General features: G+C 39.7%; 1 protein-coding gene across 1 annotated transcript in view; it reads left to right on the top strand.

Moving 5' to 3' along the window:
• Positions 1-1,206: 1,206 nt before the first annotated feature.
• Positions 1,207-19,487, top strand: part of HDGFL3 (HDGF like 3) — a gene marked incomplete at both ends in the record, with an annotated part of 45,410 nt that continues 27,129 nt past the window's right edge. The window contains one exon of the mRNA XM_080691675.1: positions 1,207-1,290. Within this exon, the coding sequence (XP_080547801.1) occupies positions 1,207-1,290 (84 nt within the window). The remainder of the gene's footprint in view (positions 1,291-19,487) is intronic.

The following is a 19,487-nucleotide window of genomic DNA, read 5'->3' on the forward strand; positions in this document are numbered from 1 at the left end:
AAAAAGGAATAAAAAATAGGACTGGGGGTATAGCTTGGAGGTAGAATGCCCCTGGGTTCCATCCCCAGTACTACAAATAAGACAAAAAAAAAAAAAAAAAAAAAAGGACCTGGAGCAGTCTTCCACAAATCTCTACACTCTGAGGCACACAGGTGAACCTGTGTGGGACAGACAAGGAAGGGTAAATCCCTGAAGGGGGATCACGAGATGCAAGGAGTAAGGAAGCACACTAGTAAAGTAATGCCAGAGCGCTATTAAGGAAATAAGGAATCCACCCGAAGCCTGGGGACATTACAGCCGCAGTCCTGGAAGCCCAGCACCACCAGAGCAGCAGTTAAAACATACAAGTCCACATGGCAAGTAAGGGAGGTGGGTGCTGAAAAAAAAAAAAAAAATTCTATAAAACAAGAGACAGGGCAAGGGCGCCCAGAAGGAAGAAGGCAATCTACAACCCAGCAAGGGGGCTAGCTCCGGGTTCGCCTCTTCGGGAGGGCGAGGGGCAAACACAGGCTCCTTGAATCCTGCATTTCCCTCCCCCACAAAGGAGAGGGCTGGGAGGATTCTCACTGCCAAAAACAAAAAAACAAAAAAACAAACAAAAAAAAAACAAAAAACAAAAAAACGCCTCTGACAGCAGCCAGTCGAGGAGTTCAAAGTAAAATAACGGGAAATGCACCAGCTGCCGGAGCCCTCAAGAACTGTGTGCAGAAATCACTAGACCAGATGCCAGTTCCAACAACAACAGCAACAGCAACAACAACAACAACAACAATAACAATAATAATAATAATAATAATAATCATTTAAAAACAGAAACGCTGTCCGGCCGGGCGCGCGGCCTGGGGCTGGGGGCCGCGGGGGCCAGAACAAAGCGGCCCGGCGGCGGAGGCCGCGCCCACCGCCCGGCGGAGGGGCCGGAAGCCGCGCGCCCCGGAACGCTCGGCGGCGGCCGGCCGGGCGGGGGGACGCGGCGCGCGCGGACCGGCCTGCGAGGAGGGGTCGGCGCGGCGGCGCAGCCCGGCCCGCCCGCCCGCCCGCCCGCCGCCGCCGCCGCCGCGCGCGCCCCTCCCTCCTCCTCCTCCGCGCCGCGCCCGCCCATCCGCCGCCTCCTCGTCGGCGCGGCCGCCCGGTCGAGGCCCGCTCCGTCGGCCCGGGGCGGCCCGGCTTCTGCGCGGCGACCCGAGCCCCAGCCCGAGCCCGGCCGGCATGGCGCGCCCGCGGCCCCGCGAGTACAAAGCGGGCGACCTGGTGTTCGCCAAGATGAAGGGCTACCCGCACTGGCCGGCGCGGGTGAGTACGCGGCCACCATCTTCCCTCGCGCTGCGGCCCGCCCCTTGCGCCGCCATCCCCGGCCTCGAGGCCGCCCGCGCGCCCCGACTTGTTGAGCCCCGCATTGTGCGGGCGCCGCCGCCCTCGTCCTGCGGGGCGGCCCCGGGCGGGGGGCGGCCGCTCAGCTCCATGTTGGCTCGGGGTCGCAGGCCCGGCCGGGCCCGGCCTCCCGCCACCACCCGCCGGCGCTCGCCTCGCGGCCCCGGGAAGCCTCCGCCGGGAGGGAGCGCGCGCGCGGCGTTCGTGCTAGGCCCCGCGAGAGGGGAGGCACAATTGGGGAGTAGTTGGCAGTTGGATGTTGGACCTGGGGAGGGTCGGGGCGCTGGGGAGACGCTTGGTATCCTTGAGGGACGGACGGGCCAAGGAAAAAATGACACTCGGATATCGTGAAGATAACAAGACCCAGGAGAGGAAAACACACCCATTCACAAAAGGAAGTGACATCATGGGTGGCCACGCTGAAATGGACCAAAGTTTAGGTCATGGATGGACGTGGTCACTTTTTTTTTTTTTTTTTTGACACCTGGTTTGGCATGATTGTAAAATGGAATCACTGGGCCAGGAATTGGGGGGACCTGGTGTCAGGCTCAGGCTCTGTTATGGACTCGTTATTTCAGCTCTGTCCATCCTCTTTAGTACTAGAAAGTAATCATCTCTTCCAACACCAACAGCCTTCGCTATCAAGGGTAAAATAGTTTTATTCAGGTTCACTTAGGCTCTGGATAAAACTTCTTCCAAGTCTGAATCGCAGGTCCATAAATATAAGGCAAAATTTTTGAAGTATTGCTGGATTCTAAAATATAGCTTAGTACCTGCAGAAAGAGGCAGGATTTGTGACTTTAGGAGTCCTTTAGGGAATCCCTAAACATATTTGTCAAGTAAGAAATATATAGAGCTTTGGGATGTTATTTATATACATAAATGTGAATTAAAGATTATCATCACCAGTTGGTCATTTCTTGTAACACAATGCTTTTATTTAGTCTTACCTTTGAAAAATCTCTTCCAAGGGCCAGAAATAAAATAGATTTAAAATACATTGACATGTCGCTTGCACAGGTTGGCAACCTGTAGTAATACATGAAACAGGAAAATGCTACAGAAGTGCGTCTACCTGTATATCTAATCGTACATAAAATTCCTGGAAGTTATAATTCCACATCAAGGCAAAAGAGAAAATAAAACGAAGAACCAAAATCCATCAGATTTTTAAATGGAACAAAATAGATACAATAAAGAAAAATATATGTTGTCTAACATGAACTTCTCAAGGAAAAGACCTAGGATTTAAAAAAAAAAAACAAAAAACACTACTGTATGGTGAATAGCATTTTGTAATCCAAGGAAAGATTGCCTCACATGTGTTCTCATTTTATTTTTGTCTCAATTCTATGAGGCATTATCCCCATTTTATACCTACTTATAACTTTGTAGATAATTTTCTAAAATAACAACTGGGGGGAAATCTGCTTATTCACATTTCAGATACTTTCACTTGATGTGAAGGGTAATCATGTGGGAATTTGATTCTGTATGGCCCTAAAGAACCAAGCTTAGTTAGAAAAACATGGGGAAATGGATTTCGGTTCATGCTGGAAGGAAGAGCTTTCTGACCATCAGAGCTGGTCCATGCAGGAATAGAAAAATGACCTCCCTGCTATAGGGAAAATCTTGGGTCCCAGGCAGCCTTGTATGAGGAACATAGGTCAGGAGGATTCAGAAACTGGACCAGTTAGATTCAGCTGGGCTTCACACTATTTTGTAATCTTTCTGAATTTCAGTTTGTTACTCTGTAAAATAAGGAAATTTTTCACCACTGAGATAAAGAGCACAGTACCCCCCCCATCCTTGGCTTCACTTTCTAGAGTCCAAAAATACAGTATAGTACCGTTAGGTATTTTGAGAGAGAGACCACATTGAAATAACTTTTATCACATTATGTCTTATAGTTGGTCTGTTTTACTATTGTGTTAATCTCTTACAGTGCCTACTTTGTAAATTGAATTTTATCATAGTTATGTGTGTACAGGAAAAAACATAGTGTATCTAGGGTTCCGTGCTCTCTAGCATCAGGCATCCACTAAGGGTCTAGAAATGTATACCATGTGGATAAGGAAGAACAAAAAAGCACCAAGTAAGGGTCCTTGAGTCCTCCTACCTTTTACTTTTTTAAATTTCTACCTTACCTTTGTATCACTGTGCCATTTTTAATTTGTCAATTTGCAACTCTTGAATAGATTTTTCCAATCATTTTATCATAAAAATTGCAAACATATAGAAAAGTTGAAATAATTACACAGTAAGCATCCATGTATATGCAATTAAATTGTACTGTTTGCCCTATTGAATATCTATTTGTGTGTTCATTCATCCATCCATACAATAGTTCATCTTGTAATACATCTCAAAGTTGCAGATAGTACTATATTTCTTACAGATGCTTTTTTTTTCTTATGAGGTAAAATTTACATAGAATGAAGCGTACTTATCTTAAATGTACCATTCAGTGAATGTATATGCTGGTATACTCACTAAGGAATAGAGTAGCATCAGCATCCAGGAAAAGCTTCCTTGTGCCTCATCCTGATGGATTCCTGTCTTCCTCTCTCCTCCCCCAATATTCAGATGTGTTGTTTTAACATTAAATAGCAGCCAGCTATTTCTATGAAATATACTTATTGTGTATAGATTTAAAAATTTGAAGTTCCTCTAGGTGTAAGGACTAATAATAGCTTAGTACTAAAAAATACTTGTACTAAAACAAGAGTGTCTGAACTCTTGATCGTGTTCACTGTTGCAGTATGCATCTTTAATAAATATAAAAATTTACTTCAAAATTATGTATGCCTGAACTTTGTACTATTATTATAATATACATTATAAAATCCCAAAGAAACTGAAAAGGATGATGTTACATAAGTAATATTGTTCATGCTTAAAATTTTTTTTCCTGGTTTTTTTTTTTGTTGTTGTTGTTGGTTTTTTTTTTGTTTTGTTTTGTTTTTTTTTTTTTTTTTTTTTTTTTTGGTGGTACTGGGGTTCCTGGAAGCACTTCTACCTCTGGGCAACACTCCCAGACCTATTTTCTTATAATATATTTTTATTTGGAAACAGGGTCTCTTAAGCCAGTGCGACTGGCTTTGAACCTGCGCCATCCTCCTGTCTCCGCCTCCCAAGCGTGGGGATTATAAGCGTGCGCCACCATGCCCGGCTCATGCTTAAAAATTTTTATTGGCAAAGTATCAATAATAGTAATAGATTGTGTTCATATTTTAAAAAGTCTTAATTTGGGAAATATTTTTGCCTGTTTCTTGTGAGATTCGATTAGATGGATGGTCATAATTTTTACCTTATTTTGTGTGTTGAGGGTACTGGGCATTGAACCCAGGGGTGTTCTACCTCTGAGTTAAACCCCCAGCGTTTTTTATTTTTTATTTGGAAACAGGGTCTTGCTAAGTTACTATGTGCTTGCCTTTAACCTGTAATCCTCTCGTGTTAGCCTCACTAGGGTTACAGGCATGAACCACCATGCCCTGAATAATTTTTACTCTGTGTGTGTGTGTGTGTGTGTGTGTGAGAGAGAGAGAGAGAGAGAGAGAGAGACAGACAGACAGACAGACAGACAGACGATGGAACCCCCCAGTCACTTTTCCTGGATGCTGATACTACTCTATTCCTTAGTAAGTATACCTCTGAGCTACACCCCCAGTATGGTTTTAATCTTTTATTTTGAAACAAGGTCTCACTAAATTGCAAAGAACCTCATTAAGTTGCTGAAGCTGACTTTGAACCTGCATTCCTCCTGTCTCAGCCTCCCAGATTACTGGGATTATAAGCATGTGCCACTATGCCTGACCTAACTAGTTTTTACCTTCTAAAGAGATTTTTCTAGGATCGAAGTATCAGTTCAGTCATTTTTTGTTGTTTTCTTACACTTAAATTATTAGTATTTTGTCACACTTTTTAGCTATTTGTTAATTTGATGAGTTAGTTGAATTAGATAATCCATAATTCTGCTCAATCAGGCACAAATGGCAGTAAACCACAGAAAGCCCAAAGAGAGTAGATATACTATACGAATAATGGCGTTATACCAACTTATATGTTAAGTATTAGTAAAATTTACTTTTTAGCTAAAAGATTAAGAAAATAGTTTTTCTTCCCACCCCACGAAAATCTTAAATATCACCTAAGATGCAAGCATTCTGCTAGTGTTGTCCTACTTTACAAGATGAAAAAATAAAAATAATACAAACAAAAAGTCTTAGAATTTTTCTACTTTAATTAATGGACTTTTTAAAATTTAAAACTTTACATGAGGGGCCAAGAGCATAGCTCATTGGTAGAATATGTGCTTAGCATGTGCAAGGTCCTGGTTTCAGTCCCAAACAACACACAATTATTGCAGGTTAGAGTGACACATACCTGTAGTTCAGATACTCAAAAAGCTAGAGCAGGATTGCTCTAGCCCAGGAGTTCAAGGCCTGCCAAGGCAACATAGTGAGACCTGTCTCTTAAAATATAAATTAATTAAGCCTTTGTATGATAACTCTGAATTGTGTGTGTATGTGTTAATGTTACTGGGGATTGAACCTAGGTGTATTCTACCTCTGAGCTATACCCCAGCCCTGTTTTATTTTGAAATAGGGTCTCACTAAGTTGCTGAGGCTGTATGCACCTGCGATCCTCCTGTCTCATCCTCTGAAGTACTGGGATTACAGGTGTGCACCAACACGCCAGGCTAGAACTTTCAAATTTTGCTGATAGGAAATTGATAGAATCACTTTTGAAATCTGGCTTGATCTGAAGTTAAACACATTCCTACCTTATGACCTAGCAGTTTGTTTGTTCTAGGCATATACCCAAGACAAAACGAGTGTTTATGTTCACTGAAAGACTTGTATAAGAGTGCTCATACATAGCAGCTTTATTCATAATAGAAGACTGGACGCAACCCAAACGTCCATCAGTAGGAGAATGAATAAATAAATTTGTAGTGTAGTCATACAATGGAGTACTACTTGGCAGTAAAAAGGAGCTTACTATGGTGCCCACAAAACTATAAGGTTAAGCCGGGCGTGGTGGCGCACGCTTGTAATCCCCGCGCTTGGGAGGCAGAGACAGGAGGATCGTGCAGGTTCGAAGCCAGCTGCGCTCGCTGGCTTAGGAGACCCTCTTTCCAAATAAAAATGTAAAAAAAAAAAAAAAATAGGTCTGGGAGTGTAGCCTGGAGGTAGAAGGGCTTCCAGGAACCCCAGTACCACCAAAAAAAAAAAAAAAAAAAAACTATAAGGTTGAGTGAAAAAAAAATCAGAAGAGAGTACATTACATTTTGTATGATTCTATTTATCTGGTATTCAAAAACAAAACTGATCCATGGTGATCTGGATGGTGATTACATGGGTGTGTATATTTTTTTTAATTTATCAAGAACTAGGTGTGGTGGCACCTGCTTGTAATCCCAGGATTTGGGAGGTTGAGACAGGAGGTTTGCAGACAGCCTCAGCTACTTAGTGAGGTCCTCTGCAACTTAGTGAGACTATGTTTCAAAATAAAAAAATATTTTTAAAAAATCAGGCTGGGGGTGTAGCTCGGACATAGAATACCCCTGGGTTCAATCCCCAACACCACACACACACACACAAACACAAAAAATTATCAAGCAGCATATTTAAGATTTGTGAACTATACTGTATGTAAGTTATGTTTTTTTTTGGGGGGGTGGTACTGGGGATGGAACCCTTCTATTTCTGGGCTACACTCCCAGACCCATTTTATATTTTTATTTGGAAACAGGGTCTCTTAAGCCAGTGAGGCTGACTTCAAACCTGCCTGATCCTCCTGTCTCCGCCTCCCAAGTGCGGGGATTACAAGCGTGTGCCACCACACCTGGCAGCTATGCATTAATTTTAAAAGTACACATTTTATATGGGCCAAGGAAGTTTCTGATACTATAAGCTTCCCCAGGAGTTGAATTTCATCATTTTTAGTTTTCAGTGAGATTACTTTCCTCCAAGCCCTCTTTATCCAAGTTGCATCTTCCTATTGCCTTTTGACTATTTTAGAAGACTCATTTAGGACTGGGGGTGTAGCTCAGTGGCATACTATTTGCTTAGCATGTGTGAGGCCCTGGGTTTAAGCCCAGCAGGAGAGGAGAGGAGGAGAGAGAGAGGGAGAGGAAGAAGAAGAAGGAGGAGGAGGAAGAGGAGGAAGAAGGGAAAGGGGGAGAGAGAGAGATTGGTTCTTGGTTCATTCACTACTCTAAACTTGCTCCTTGGGCTTTCCTCTGTTAATGGTTTCAGCCTCTGTCTTGCTTGTCTGCATTAGAGTTGTTCCATGCCTTTCTTACTAAATCACTGCTCATCATGTTTTTAAAATCTATATAAGGCATAGTGCTAGATGCAGTTTTTAATTTTTCTACCAATAGGTTAAATTTGCAGCAGTCTTAAAATATGATTATAAATATTTTATACCCTTTATTAATGTAAACATTAGTTGGAAATCCTCAGTATCTGCTCCATAGCACTTTCTGAGTGTTTTGACTTTGATAATGAGATATACTAGAATATTATTTCTAGAGAGTAGGCCTCATGTTTTCAGGGAGTGATGTGGAAGTTAAATTCTTTTTAATCTCAGCATCAGGCTAAATATTTATAACCTTCAGTACTTGGCCTGAATCCAACGAAGTTCAGTCTCCAGGTAGAGTGGCACAGGCTCACTCAGTCTTTTCCCCAGGGACTACATTGAATTTGCCAAGGAACTGGCAAATTGTCTCATTTCTTTCACTTAAATTGGGAGCAAGTGGACAACTTAAACTCTCAATACCAGCACATTTTCCAGTGCTTTCATTTCAACCAGATAAATCTGGCACATCCCCTTTGGGAATCCCCTAGTGACTACCTTTTCCTTATGATTTGGAAAATATTAATTTTCTGAAGTCAGGTCTCCACTATAAGAGACTGTGTTTGGTTCTTTTGGAAAATGACTGATGGTTTAAAATTGTATGCAACTTTGTTGAAAATATCCATTGCCATTAGAAAAGCATTATAGGCTAGTAAGTATAATAAATGTAATAGAAAAGTCCACTGGTGTGTGTGTGCGCGTGGGGGGGGGTACTAGGGATGGAACCCAAGGACATTATACCTCCAAACTATACCTCCAGCTCTTATTTTTATTTTGAAACAGGATCTCACTAGTTTGCTGAGTCCTGCAATCCTCCTGTCTTTCCTTCCAAGTACTGGGATTACAAGCATGTGCCACCGTGCCCAGCTCCACTTATTTATTAGAGAAAGTTTTTCATTATAGAAAGATCTCCAGATGATGTTTTCTTTGGTATAGTTGTTAGACCATGGTAAAATGCATCCTGGTTACTTGGAGCAGTGCTACTGAAAGCACAGTAGGCTGTTACTTGTCAGTGATAAAACAGGTAAAGAAAATGAGGTAAAAGTATAGAAACGAATTTTTTACCCAGTTGATAGAATAACTCTGTGAATCTAATGATGTTTAAAAGTGGGACTGGACTGATTTTCATAGTATAAATATTAAGTATATAGATAAAAATCATTGTATAAGTAATAATAGTATAAAAAGAATATATTTCATTGTAAGCAGCCTGAATATGCACCTTATTTATATGTAGGTACATAATTTTTCCCCACTTAAGTGGGTATCTCAAATTACTTCAGTGGTAACAGATATATTTTTATATCATTTGTAATAGCTATCTAATAAAGGTATGGACCTATTATAAATTATATCCATTCCTATTATAGGATGTTTGGGTTATTTCCTTTTTTTTTTTTTTTTTTTGGTGGTGGTACTGGGGTTCCTGGAAACCCTTCCACCTCTGGGCTACACTCCCAGACCTGTTTTTTATATTTTAATTTGGAAGAAGGGCCTCTTAAGCCAGCAAGGCTGGCTTAGAACCAGCGTGATCCTCCTGTCTCTGCCTCCCAAGTGCGGGGATTACAAGCGTGCGCCACCATGCCCGGCTCCAGTTTTTTTTATTTATTTTTATTTTTTTATTGGTGCACTCTATTCATACATCATAATGGGATTAAAAAAAAAAAAAACTTGTGTAGACATACGTGCACACATTGCCCAGGTAGCCCCTGCCCCACACCATTCCCTCCCCCTCCCTCCTTCTCATGCTTGGCTTAGTGGTTGACATCTAATATAGCAATTTATCCAAAATTAACAACGATAATCTCACATAACAGATTCATTTGTCTGATATCAAACTTTTGATCACTTAGAGATAACATTTCAATATTTCTTTTTGCTTTCTTTCTTACCAGAGGATTTTTTTCTTTTTTCTTTTCTTTTTTGAAGATTTAAAGAAGTTTATTAGAAAGACAGAAATATAGAAAATAGAAATACAGCCCCATGCCAAAATGGCATGGGGGGGGTGACTCGAAATGAATACACCCTTCTTTTTTTTTTTTTTTTAAAGGTGAAGCTATCATACAATTTTTTTCCGGAAAAAAAAAAAAAACTATCCTAACATGAAATATGAACTCTAAATACCCAAAACAATCTCGAAAAAGAACAAAGCTGGAAGATGTACATTTTCTGATTTCAAACCTTATAAAGCTACATTAATTGAAATAGTGTAGTACTGCTATAAAGGCAGATATATAAACCAGTGGAGTAAAATAAAAAGCGTAGAAATAAATTCTTCCATATATGGTCAAGTTATTTTTGACAAGGTTTCCAAGAACATTTGGTGAAGGAAATAATGATTCACTAAATATTGTTGAAAAATAATAATTACATGAAAAAGAATAAAGTTGGACCCTTACCTAACACCATATACAAATATTAACTCAAAATAGATTAAAAGACCTAAATGTAAATCTTAAGACTATAAACTTTTAGAAGAAAACCTGGGTCATAACACTTTACAACATTGAAATTGGCAGCAGTTTCTTGGATATGATTTCAAAGGCACAGGCAACAACAGAATAAACAAACTAACTTCCTAAAAAATAAAAAAAAATTGTAAATCCAAAGACAATGTAAACGGAGTTAAAAGTTACTGGTAGAATGGGGTAAAATACTTCCAAATGCTATATCTGAAGGTATATTAATATTCCAAATAGAAATCCTAAAAATTAGCAACAATAAAAGCAAACAATACAATTTAGAAATAGGTAAAAGACTAAAATAAATAATGAATCTCCAAAGATTTTAACCAATCAACACATGAATATATTCTTCTTTGCTTAGTTGTCTGCTGGATGGAAAATCTTGTTTCTCTGGTTCTGGTGTGTATTACCTATTTCTTCTTTGTAGTTAATCTCTTTGAGTATTTTCTCTAGTGCTGGTTTTGAAGACATAAATTCCTTCAGTTTCTGTTTGTCATGGAAGCTTCTTATTTCCCCATCTAATTTGATAGATAGTTGTGCTGGGTAGGAAATTTTTGGCTGGAAGTTGTTTTCTTTCAGAGTTTGGAATATGTTACTCCAAGCCCTTCTGGCTTTCATTACTTGGTTTGGGAAGTCTGGAGTGATTCTAATTGGTTTGCCTCTGAATGTCACGTGGCCTTTTGTTTTTGTTGCCTTTAAGATTCTCTGCTTGGCTTCCATATTGGTCATTTTGACAGTTATTTGGCGTGAGGAACCTCTTCTCTGATCCTGTATAAAGGGAGTTCTATAAGTTTCCTGGACCTGTGTATCAATCTCTTGCTCTATGTTTGGAAAATTTTCTGCTATTATTTTTTTGAAGATATTATTGATCCCTTTGGTTTCACCTTCTTTTCTCTCCTCTATTCTGATTATTCTTAGGTTAGCTCTCTTAAAATGGGCCCATATTTCTTCAATGTCAGATTCCTGCTGTCTGATTTTTTTTTCTAAGTTATAAATTATGCGTTCGTTTTTGGAGTGATCCTCTTCTAGGAGCGAGATTCTATTCTCCATGTGGTCTAATCGATTGTTTATACTTTGAATTGAGGCCTTTACCTCAATGATTGCATCCTTTATGTCTTTTAGACTCTCTCTAAATTCTTTTCAAAGATCCTGTATTATTTCTACAGTTATATTCCTGATTTGATCTTCTGGAGATCTCTGAATTTCTGTGTTATCAGGTTCTGATAATATGGGGTTGTGGGCATTCATTGCTCTATTGTTGTTTCTCTTTCCCATGATTTCAGAAATTTGTGCCTTCCCTGGATCACTTAGGGTGCTCTGTATCTCGAGTCTGTGGTAATCTCAGCCGCCACTATTCCTTTACTGGGTTGTATCGCAAAGTCTCAGACCCATGAAGTTAATCGAGGCTGCGCGAGACCGTGGGGTGTGCCGGGCTGGGCATTTTCCCACTGGGAGCTGCGACTAAGGTGGTATTTCTGCCACCGCTACTCATTCACTGGGTTGGACTGCAAAATCTCAGACCCAGGGAGATTATCAAAGTCCCTGGGTGTGCAGTACAGGGATTTCTCCTTTAGGGGCTGCAATTTCACTCATGGTTATTGTGCGTATTGATCAGGAGCTGTCTGTCGAGTGCGGTGAACTTGCTGTCGCTGCTGGCAATATGGCGCTGCTGCCATGCCCTTGGCTGTGAGGCTGGCGTATTTCTTTTCTGGTTTTGGGCTCCGTTCTGAGTCCCTGGAAGGCGTGATGAACTTGACCACTGGGAGTTTCAGACATTCTTCACGCTGAAAGAACTGCTGAATTACAGCTGAATGATCCACAGCTGCTCACTTCAGCTCCTTGTTTACCTTTCCTCTCTGGATCCTGGTGCTGTGAGGGAAGATGGTGCTGGTGTGGCTCTGCTGCTGCATTGCGGGCTTGATTTCTGGGCTCTGGCTGTTCTTCTAGTCTTTTTTATTTCTGTCCCTTGTGTTTACATTTTTTATTTCTCTGCTGTTGGCGTTTTCTGGCTATGAAAAGCACTGATTTTGTGGCAGTAGAGATCGAGTTTTGGCAGAGCTTGTAAATGCTGCTTTTCTCAGTCACCATCTTCTCGGAAGTCTGGCTTAAACAAGACATAAACATTCTTTTTACTAAATGATTAATTATTTCTTTAGGTCAAGTTTCTGGAAATTATATTTGAGTCAAGGAACATATGCACATTTTAGAGCTTTGGGGTTTTTTTGAGGAGGGGGGTACTGAGGGTGGGACCCAGGGCCTTTCTACCTTTGGGCTGCACCCCAGACCTATTTTATTTTTTATTTGGAAAGAGGGTTTCATTAAGTTGTGAAGAGACTAAGTTGCTAAGGTTCAAACCTTCAATCCTCTTGTCTCAGCCTCCTAAGTACTGGGATTACAAGTGTGTGTCAACATGCCTGGCTGAGCTTTGGTTTTATATTGCTAAGTTGCCTTCCAGAGACGTTTCTTACATACCTACTAGCAGAATATTTTCTCATGTATTCATTAAAAGTAAGATTAAAATTAAAAATTTTTCAATTTAATAAATGTAAATACTTAACTGAATTAATTTCTTTAGTTACAAACTAGGTTAATATATATGTATAGATTTATTAAAAGTTAAAGTATTTATGATGATGCTACTCTGATACTTCACTATGTATGAGGTAGATATTATCACCAACATGTAGCTTAAGACATTCACCCAAAGTTGCACAAATAACAAATGTCTTAATTCCTGGCTGTTGTAACTATATTTTAATTATAATTTCTGTCACAAGAATACAACAAACCTGACATTAGCTGAAAGGACTAAGGAAGCATTTGACAGTATATGAGAGAGAGGGAGAGAGACAGAGACAGAGACACAGAGAGAGAGAGAGAGAGAGAGAGAGAGAGAGAGAGAGAGAGAGAGAGAGATCCTGATACTACTATTCTTTGTTTCATTGCCATTTATATAGGTAATCTTTCAGCCTGATTAAATAGAGGTAGTAAATGAATTTTTCTGTTATATCTTTCTTGCTTAGATATGAATTTAACAGACCATGTTGGCATGCAAATGGGTCTGTGAATAAACCTATCTTTCTGTTCTGATAATAGTCTCTGAGGCTACCCAGAAGTACAGATGTCTGGTTTTCAAAGAGCAGGAGAACCCCAGGTGACTGACTGGCTCACACAAAATAAGTAAATTTCTATTAGAAAACAACTTCACAAGAGAAGTAAGATACATTTTGTGTGATGCCAGGTATTCTAGAACCCTGGTAGTTCTCCAGCTCAGCCTTTTGTTGCTGCTGCTGCTGCTGCTGCTGCTGCTGCTGCTGCTGCTGCTGCTGCTGCTGCTGCTGCTGCTGCTGCTGCTGTACTGACTCTGTCTTGTGCTATACAGGTGGGCAGGGGAAGGACAAAGCCTTTGGTAAGAACTATGAGATATGATGCTCTTTATTCTTCATTTTAATAAGCTTATTGGGAGCAAAGATTTATTTAGCTCCAAAGGACCAGGTAATCCAGAACAAATGTGTTTCTTGTTTCTATATTGTTATAAAAACAAATTACAAAAGTAGAACAGCGTAAGAATAGTGGCCGGTTAGAGATGTTTATTGAAGTGACACCTGATGGTGATTGAACCCTCCTTTGCTGCACTAAAATTGCCTCTCATTCAGTACTATACACTGCAAGTGAGCACTTGACCTCTGCCGTTCCTTTGTTTTATCAGCTCCCTCCTGGCTTCACTCTTCATCTGTATGAGACTCCATATGATAACTCAAATGGCTCTTACCCTGATCTTTTTTTTTGCTATAAACCCTGCCATGGGTCACTCTTAAAATCTGCCTTCTCTGCTTCAGCATAGACATACAGGCTGGGGGCTGCTCTGGGATGCTGCCTCTCAGTCCTGCTTGTCTGGGGTCAGTTCCTTGTACAGCCTTCTCAGATGTTAGTAGTCACTGTTCATACCCTCTACCAGTTCCTTTGCACTCATTTTCAGCAAATTGTTTTACCTTTCTACTTTATAGAGAAAATAGATACCAACAGCTACCACTTCCTCTCTGTTTATAAATGAAAGTCCTCAGTTTCCTCTTTCCACTAGCTATTGAGAAGCACAGTGGTACCTCTTCCTCCTGGAGGCAGTAAGGTGCAGTGAAAGCAAAACCTTTGTGGCGGGTAAATCCATTTCTGCACACTGCCTTTACCTTCCGTGGCTAATTGACCTCGAGCAGATTGCCTAGTGTCAGCCTCTTGAACTCCAGAGTAAAATGGAAACAATAATGCCTTACTTTCATGGATTATGAACATAAAGAGTCACTACTATGACCTTCAAATCCATATATTTATTTACCTACTAAACATCTACACCTAGCTGTCCCTCAGGTACCACAGATTTATTGTCAAGACCAACTTAGCAGCTGAGTACAGTGGCGCACGCTTGTAATCCCAGTATGTGGAAGGCTGAGATAGGAGGATCCAGGTTCGTGAACAGCCTCAGCTACTTAGTGAGGCCCTTTCAACTCAGTGAGACCCTATTTCAAAATAAAGAATAAAAAATAGGGCTGGGGGTGTAGCTTGGAGATTCCACAAAAAAAAAAATCTAAAAGAAAAAAATCTAAAGAAAGAAAAATCTAAGCTACCCCTCCCCACCCAAGTATTCCTGTTTTATTAAAAAAAAATTGATATTCAACCAATAACTCCCAAGTCAAACACCTTGAATCATCTTAGATATTTCTTTCTTTTACCTCCCACATTTTATGGATTACCTAAATTATCAGGATGGGCCTTGCAAATGGAGGCCTGGTGGTAGTTTTGGTGGAGAAAAGTGGTAGGAGATTTGATTCATCATACAGCACAGGGCAATTGTAAGGGTGCTGAACTCAAAGGAACCTGAGGTATCATGATGTGAACAGAATGTAATTTCAGTTGAACACTATAACATTAAGTTAGTATTATTGATTTGAATTTTATTGGTGTCATAATTTTATTTTTATTTAATATATAGATTATATCTTGATTTTAAAGTGTGGCTGTAGCCGGGCGTGGAGGCGCACGCTTATAATCCCCGCGCTTGGGAGGCGGAGACAGGAGGATCGCCCTGGTTCAAAGCCAGCCTCGCTGGCTTAAGAGACTCTATTTCCAAATAAAAAAGTTAAAAATTAGGTCTGGGAGTGTAGCCCGGAGGTAGAAGGGCTTCCCCCCAGTACTACCAAAAATAAAAAATAAAAATAAAATAAAGTGTGGCTGTAATAGTACTCTAGCATAAGGAGCATATACATGTTGTTATGTTTGTATATATTTCATAGTATTAATGATAAAATTTTATGACAGTTGAAGAGCTGCAAGATTGTATTCCCTTTAAAGGATGGTTAATCAAGGTATAACAATTTAGAGACCTCAACAAATTGGAATGAATTCATAACAGTGAATGATCTAGAAACAGACATATAGAGATATTCAGAGATATGAATGTTAGTTAGAGAAAAGATATAAGGGCTATGAGAGTGATCTTCAAAATAGTTGAAGGACCTCCTATGTAAAGAAGAAATGGGAAAAATGGGGGAGTATGTTTGAAGCATATATTTGGAGGCAGTGAGGCGTGGGTTCAAATTAAACTTTACCATTCATTAACTATGACCATGGGCAAGTTACTTAGTCTCCATAAAGTGCCTAATAGAGTTGAAGCTAAAAATTATATTTTAGTTCCTTTCTTTGATAGTTGTCATATGGGTAAAACTAGAATCATAAAATAGAAATTCAGAGAGAACTAATTTAAGTAGGCTTTGTTTATTTGTTTGTTTTGTACTGGGGATTGAACCCAGGGGCATTCTACCTCTGAGGTAAACCTACAAGATTGTTTTATTTTGAAACAGAGTCTTACTAAGTTCCTGAGGATCTCACTATATTTCTGAGACTGTCCTCTAGCCTTTGATCCTCCTGTCTCAGCCTCCCAATTTCTGGGATTATAGGCATAAACTACCGCACACAGCTATTAAGTAGGCTTAATACCTAAGGGTAATTAAGAAAGAAAAAGTCTTAGCATTTATTAAGAGCTTGGGTGCCATTAATCAGCACACTAACCTATACTGTAGATATTACTACCTTTCATTTTACAGATGAAAAAACCTGAAGTTCAGAGAGATTTTTAAGTATCTTCCCCAAGGTTGCCCAGTTACAATGATTAAGTAAACTGAAAACCTGGCACCAAAGCCTATACTTATATTGTATATTTTATCTCTAGTAATGCAGGTTTAAACATTCATTCTTTCAACAAGCACAGAACATAAAAAAGATCCTACCTTCAGATGTTGGTAAGTGCTAAGGAGAAGAAAAACAAGTAGTGAAAGGGGGAGGAGTGCTAGCAGGGGTAGGAAATATAAAAAGATGTTTCCATTTTATGTAGAATGTTCAGGGAAAGTCCCTCTAATAAGATGGCATTTAAATAGAGACCACTAGTGAAAGAGAACACTAAATCCTGAACAAGCTTCCTTTTATATTTTGTTCTATTGCTTCTCCCCTCCTCCAGACAATTTTGAAGTCTTTAATGAAAAGTTAAATTATAGTACCTTTGAGACATTTGACTTAAGATGATTTCCAGTGTTGTTATTTTGGAGAGGATGAGAAAATTAAAATGTATTAATCTTTTCATCCACCTAGTTGCTCAGAGTTACAGGGCGAGTCATTGGAAAAAGCTGCATAAAATCCATTGCACACTCATGGAATAAAAGAAGTGAAAGGAAATATGGGATCCCTCTAAGTATTTTGACATTTAGAAACCCTGATTTAAGCCGGGCATGGTGACACGCTTGTAATCCCAGCATTTGGGAGACTGAGACTGGAGGATCGTGGTTCACAGACAGCCTCAGCTAAGTGAGGCCCTTCGCAACTCAGTGAGACCCTGTTTCAAAATAAAGAATAAAATAATTGGGCAGGGGGTGTAGCTCGGAAGTCAAATGCCTCTGGGTTCCAGACCCGCAAAAAAGAAAGAAAGAAAGAAAGAAAGAAAGAAAGAAAGAAAGAAAGCCTGATTTAATTTGAAAAATTAAAAGTTTACACAAGAAAGGGTTAAAACCAGCCTTTAATAACTAATGAACCATTTGTGTTCATAATTGTTTTCTATGTTATTTTATTTATTTATTTATTTGTTTGCTTGTTTATTTTTGGTGGTACTGGGGTTCCTGGAAACCCTTCTATGTCCAGGCTACACTCCCAGACACCTATTTTTTATATTTTATTTGGAAACAGGGTCTCTTAAGTCAGCAACGCTGGCTTCAAACCTGTGCAATCCTCCTGTCTCCACCTCCCAAGCACAGGGATTACAAAGCGTGCACCACCACACCAAGCTCTATTTTTTATTTTAATTATGATAAAATACACATAACATAAGATTTAACCATCTTAACCATTTTGAAGTGTACAGTTATAAACATGTCAATGAACTTTTACATTGTTTTGTAACCATCACTACCATCAATCTCTAGAACTGTTTTCATCCTGAAAAACTGAAGCTTTGTATCCATTAAACAGAACTCTCCATTCTCTGCCTGCTAGTCCACAACCACCATCATCTGCCTCCTGTCTCAGGAATTTGATTACTCTAGTACCTCCTTTAGTGGAATCATACACTATATATCCTTTTGTGACGGGGGCTCGTTTCACTTAGCATTAATGTCCTCAAGGTTCATCTCTCCTGTAACAGGTGTTAGTTTCCTTTTTTAAGATTGAATAAAGTTTTTGTAACGTATACATAGACACAAACATATGTGGGGCCCCCTGCTACATTTCTAATAGGGTTTAAAGTAAACTCTACCACTCATTAATACATTATGCACACTTCAGTTATATGTGTAGTGGAATGTTGTGATGTTACCAGATTCACAGATAGGACCAAAGAGGAAGTGACTAAATGCTGAAAGGAAGGCCACAGCCCAGGCCTGACCTAAAATGAGGCAACTAGATAGACTTGAGAACAAGGGAAATGAGACAGTGTTCAAAAACTGCTCAAGGTTGATTTTTTTTTATCAGTTTAATTCATTGTTACATATCTAAGGTAGTCAGGATGGATTGGCTGAACCACCGCCTTTACTTGTCAGAAGCAGGCATAGCCTAGTACTCTCTGTATGTTATAATTCTGTTATAGTCTAGACATACACAAAGTTTGGAGGATGAATTTCATTCCTGAGATATAAACTAAAAGATGCAGTCTCTGTTCTGAGAACCAAGTCTTGACCTCCTCTAGGAAAAGAAGTTATGGAATTATTACATTTGGTCCACTGTGCTTTTTTCCTTATTATTTTATTGACAATTATATTGAACTACTAAAAATTAACATTAGCATCCTAGTCAGAGTACCCATCATTGTTTGTTCTCTTAACTGTGGCATATATTGGTATTTCCTTGCTCCTGTTTACTTTCCATTATTAAAGATTTGTTTAGCAATCCTGTCAGGAGCGCATGTCCATCAAAGTTTTTTATTTTTATTTTTGTTTATTTTGAATTGAAACTTTTAAAAAGAAAACTATCTTCATATCTTTGTCTTTTAAAAAGAGATAAATTAAAATGGTATGCATTTAATGGTGATTCTAAATCCTTAGAATGTTATTGATGTTTCTGTTAATTTTTTTGTACTGAGGATTGACCCCAGAGGTATTCTACCTCCCAAGTTATACCCCCAACCCAATTTTATTTCTTATTTGGAAACAGGGTCTCACTAAGTTGTGGAGGGCTTCGCTAAATTGTTGAGGCTGGATTTGAATCTGTGATCCTTCTGTCTGAGCCTCCCAAGTACTGGGATTGTAGGTATGCATCACCACATCAGACTGGCTTTTTATAATTTTTATGTTGTGCTATATGATCTTTCAAAGCCTTTCTTTATGGTAGTTCACCCACATCTTTAGTCCTCAAAATGTTTTTTACTCAGTGACAAAAAATAAGATGTGAACAGTGGCTCTATTAAATAAGAAAGGCCAGCCAGAAATGGTGGCACATGCCTATAATCCCAGTACTTGGGAAGCTGAGACAAGAGAATCACAGGTTTGAAGCCAGCCTCAGCAAATTAGCAAGGCTTGTTTCAAAGTAAAAAAATACGACTGGGTATCTAGCTCAGAGGTAGAATGCCCCTGAGTTCAATCCCTACTATCCTCAGTACGTACTTACGTACATATATACATACATACATAGGTATATACATACATATATGTGTACTTACCAGCATACAGATGCCATTTAAAAATGTGGAATTGGGTGAGAGCACCAAAAGAATAAGTTAATTGGAGCTGTGAAAGGAGGCTCATGAGAAGAGGGCAAGTGGGG

The sequence above is a fragment of the Muscardinus avellanarius genome (assembly GCF_963383645.1).
Source record: "Muscardinus avellanarius genome assembly, chromosome: 3".
In the NCBI taxonomy this organism is placed as follows: domain Eukaryota; kingdom Metazoa; phylum Chordata; class Mammalia; order Rodentia; family Gliridae; genus Muscardinus; species Muscardinus avellanarius.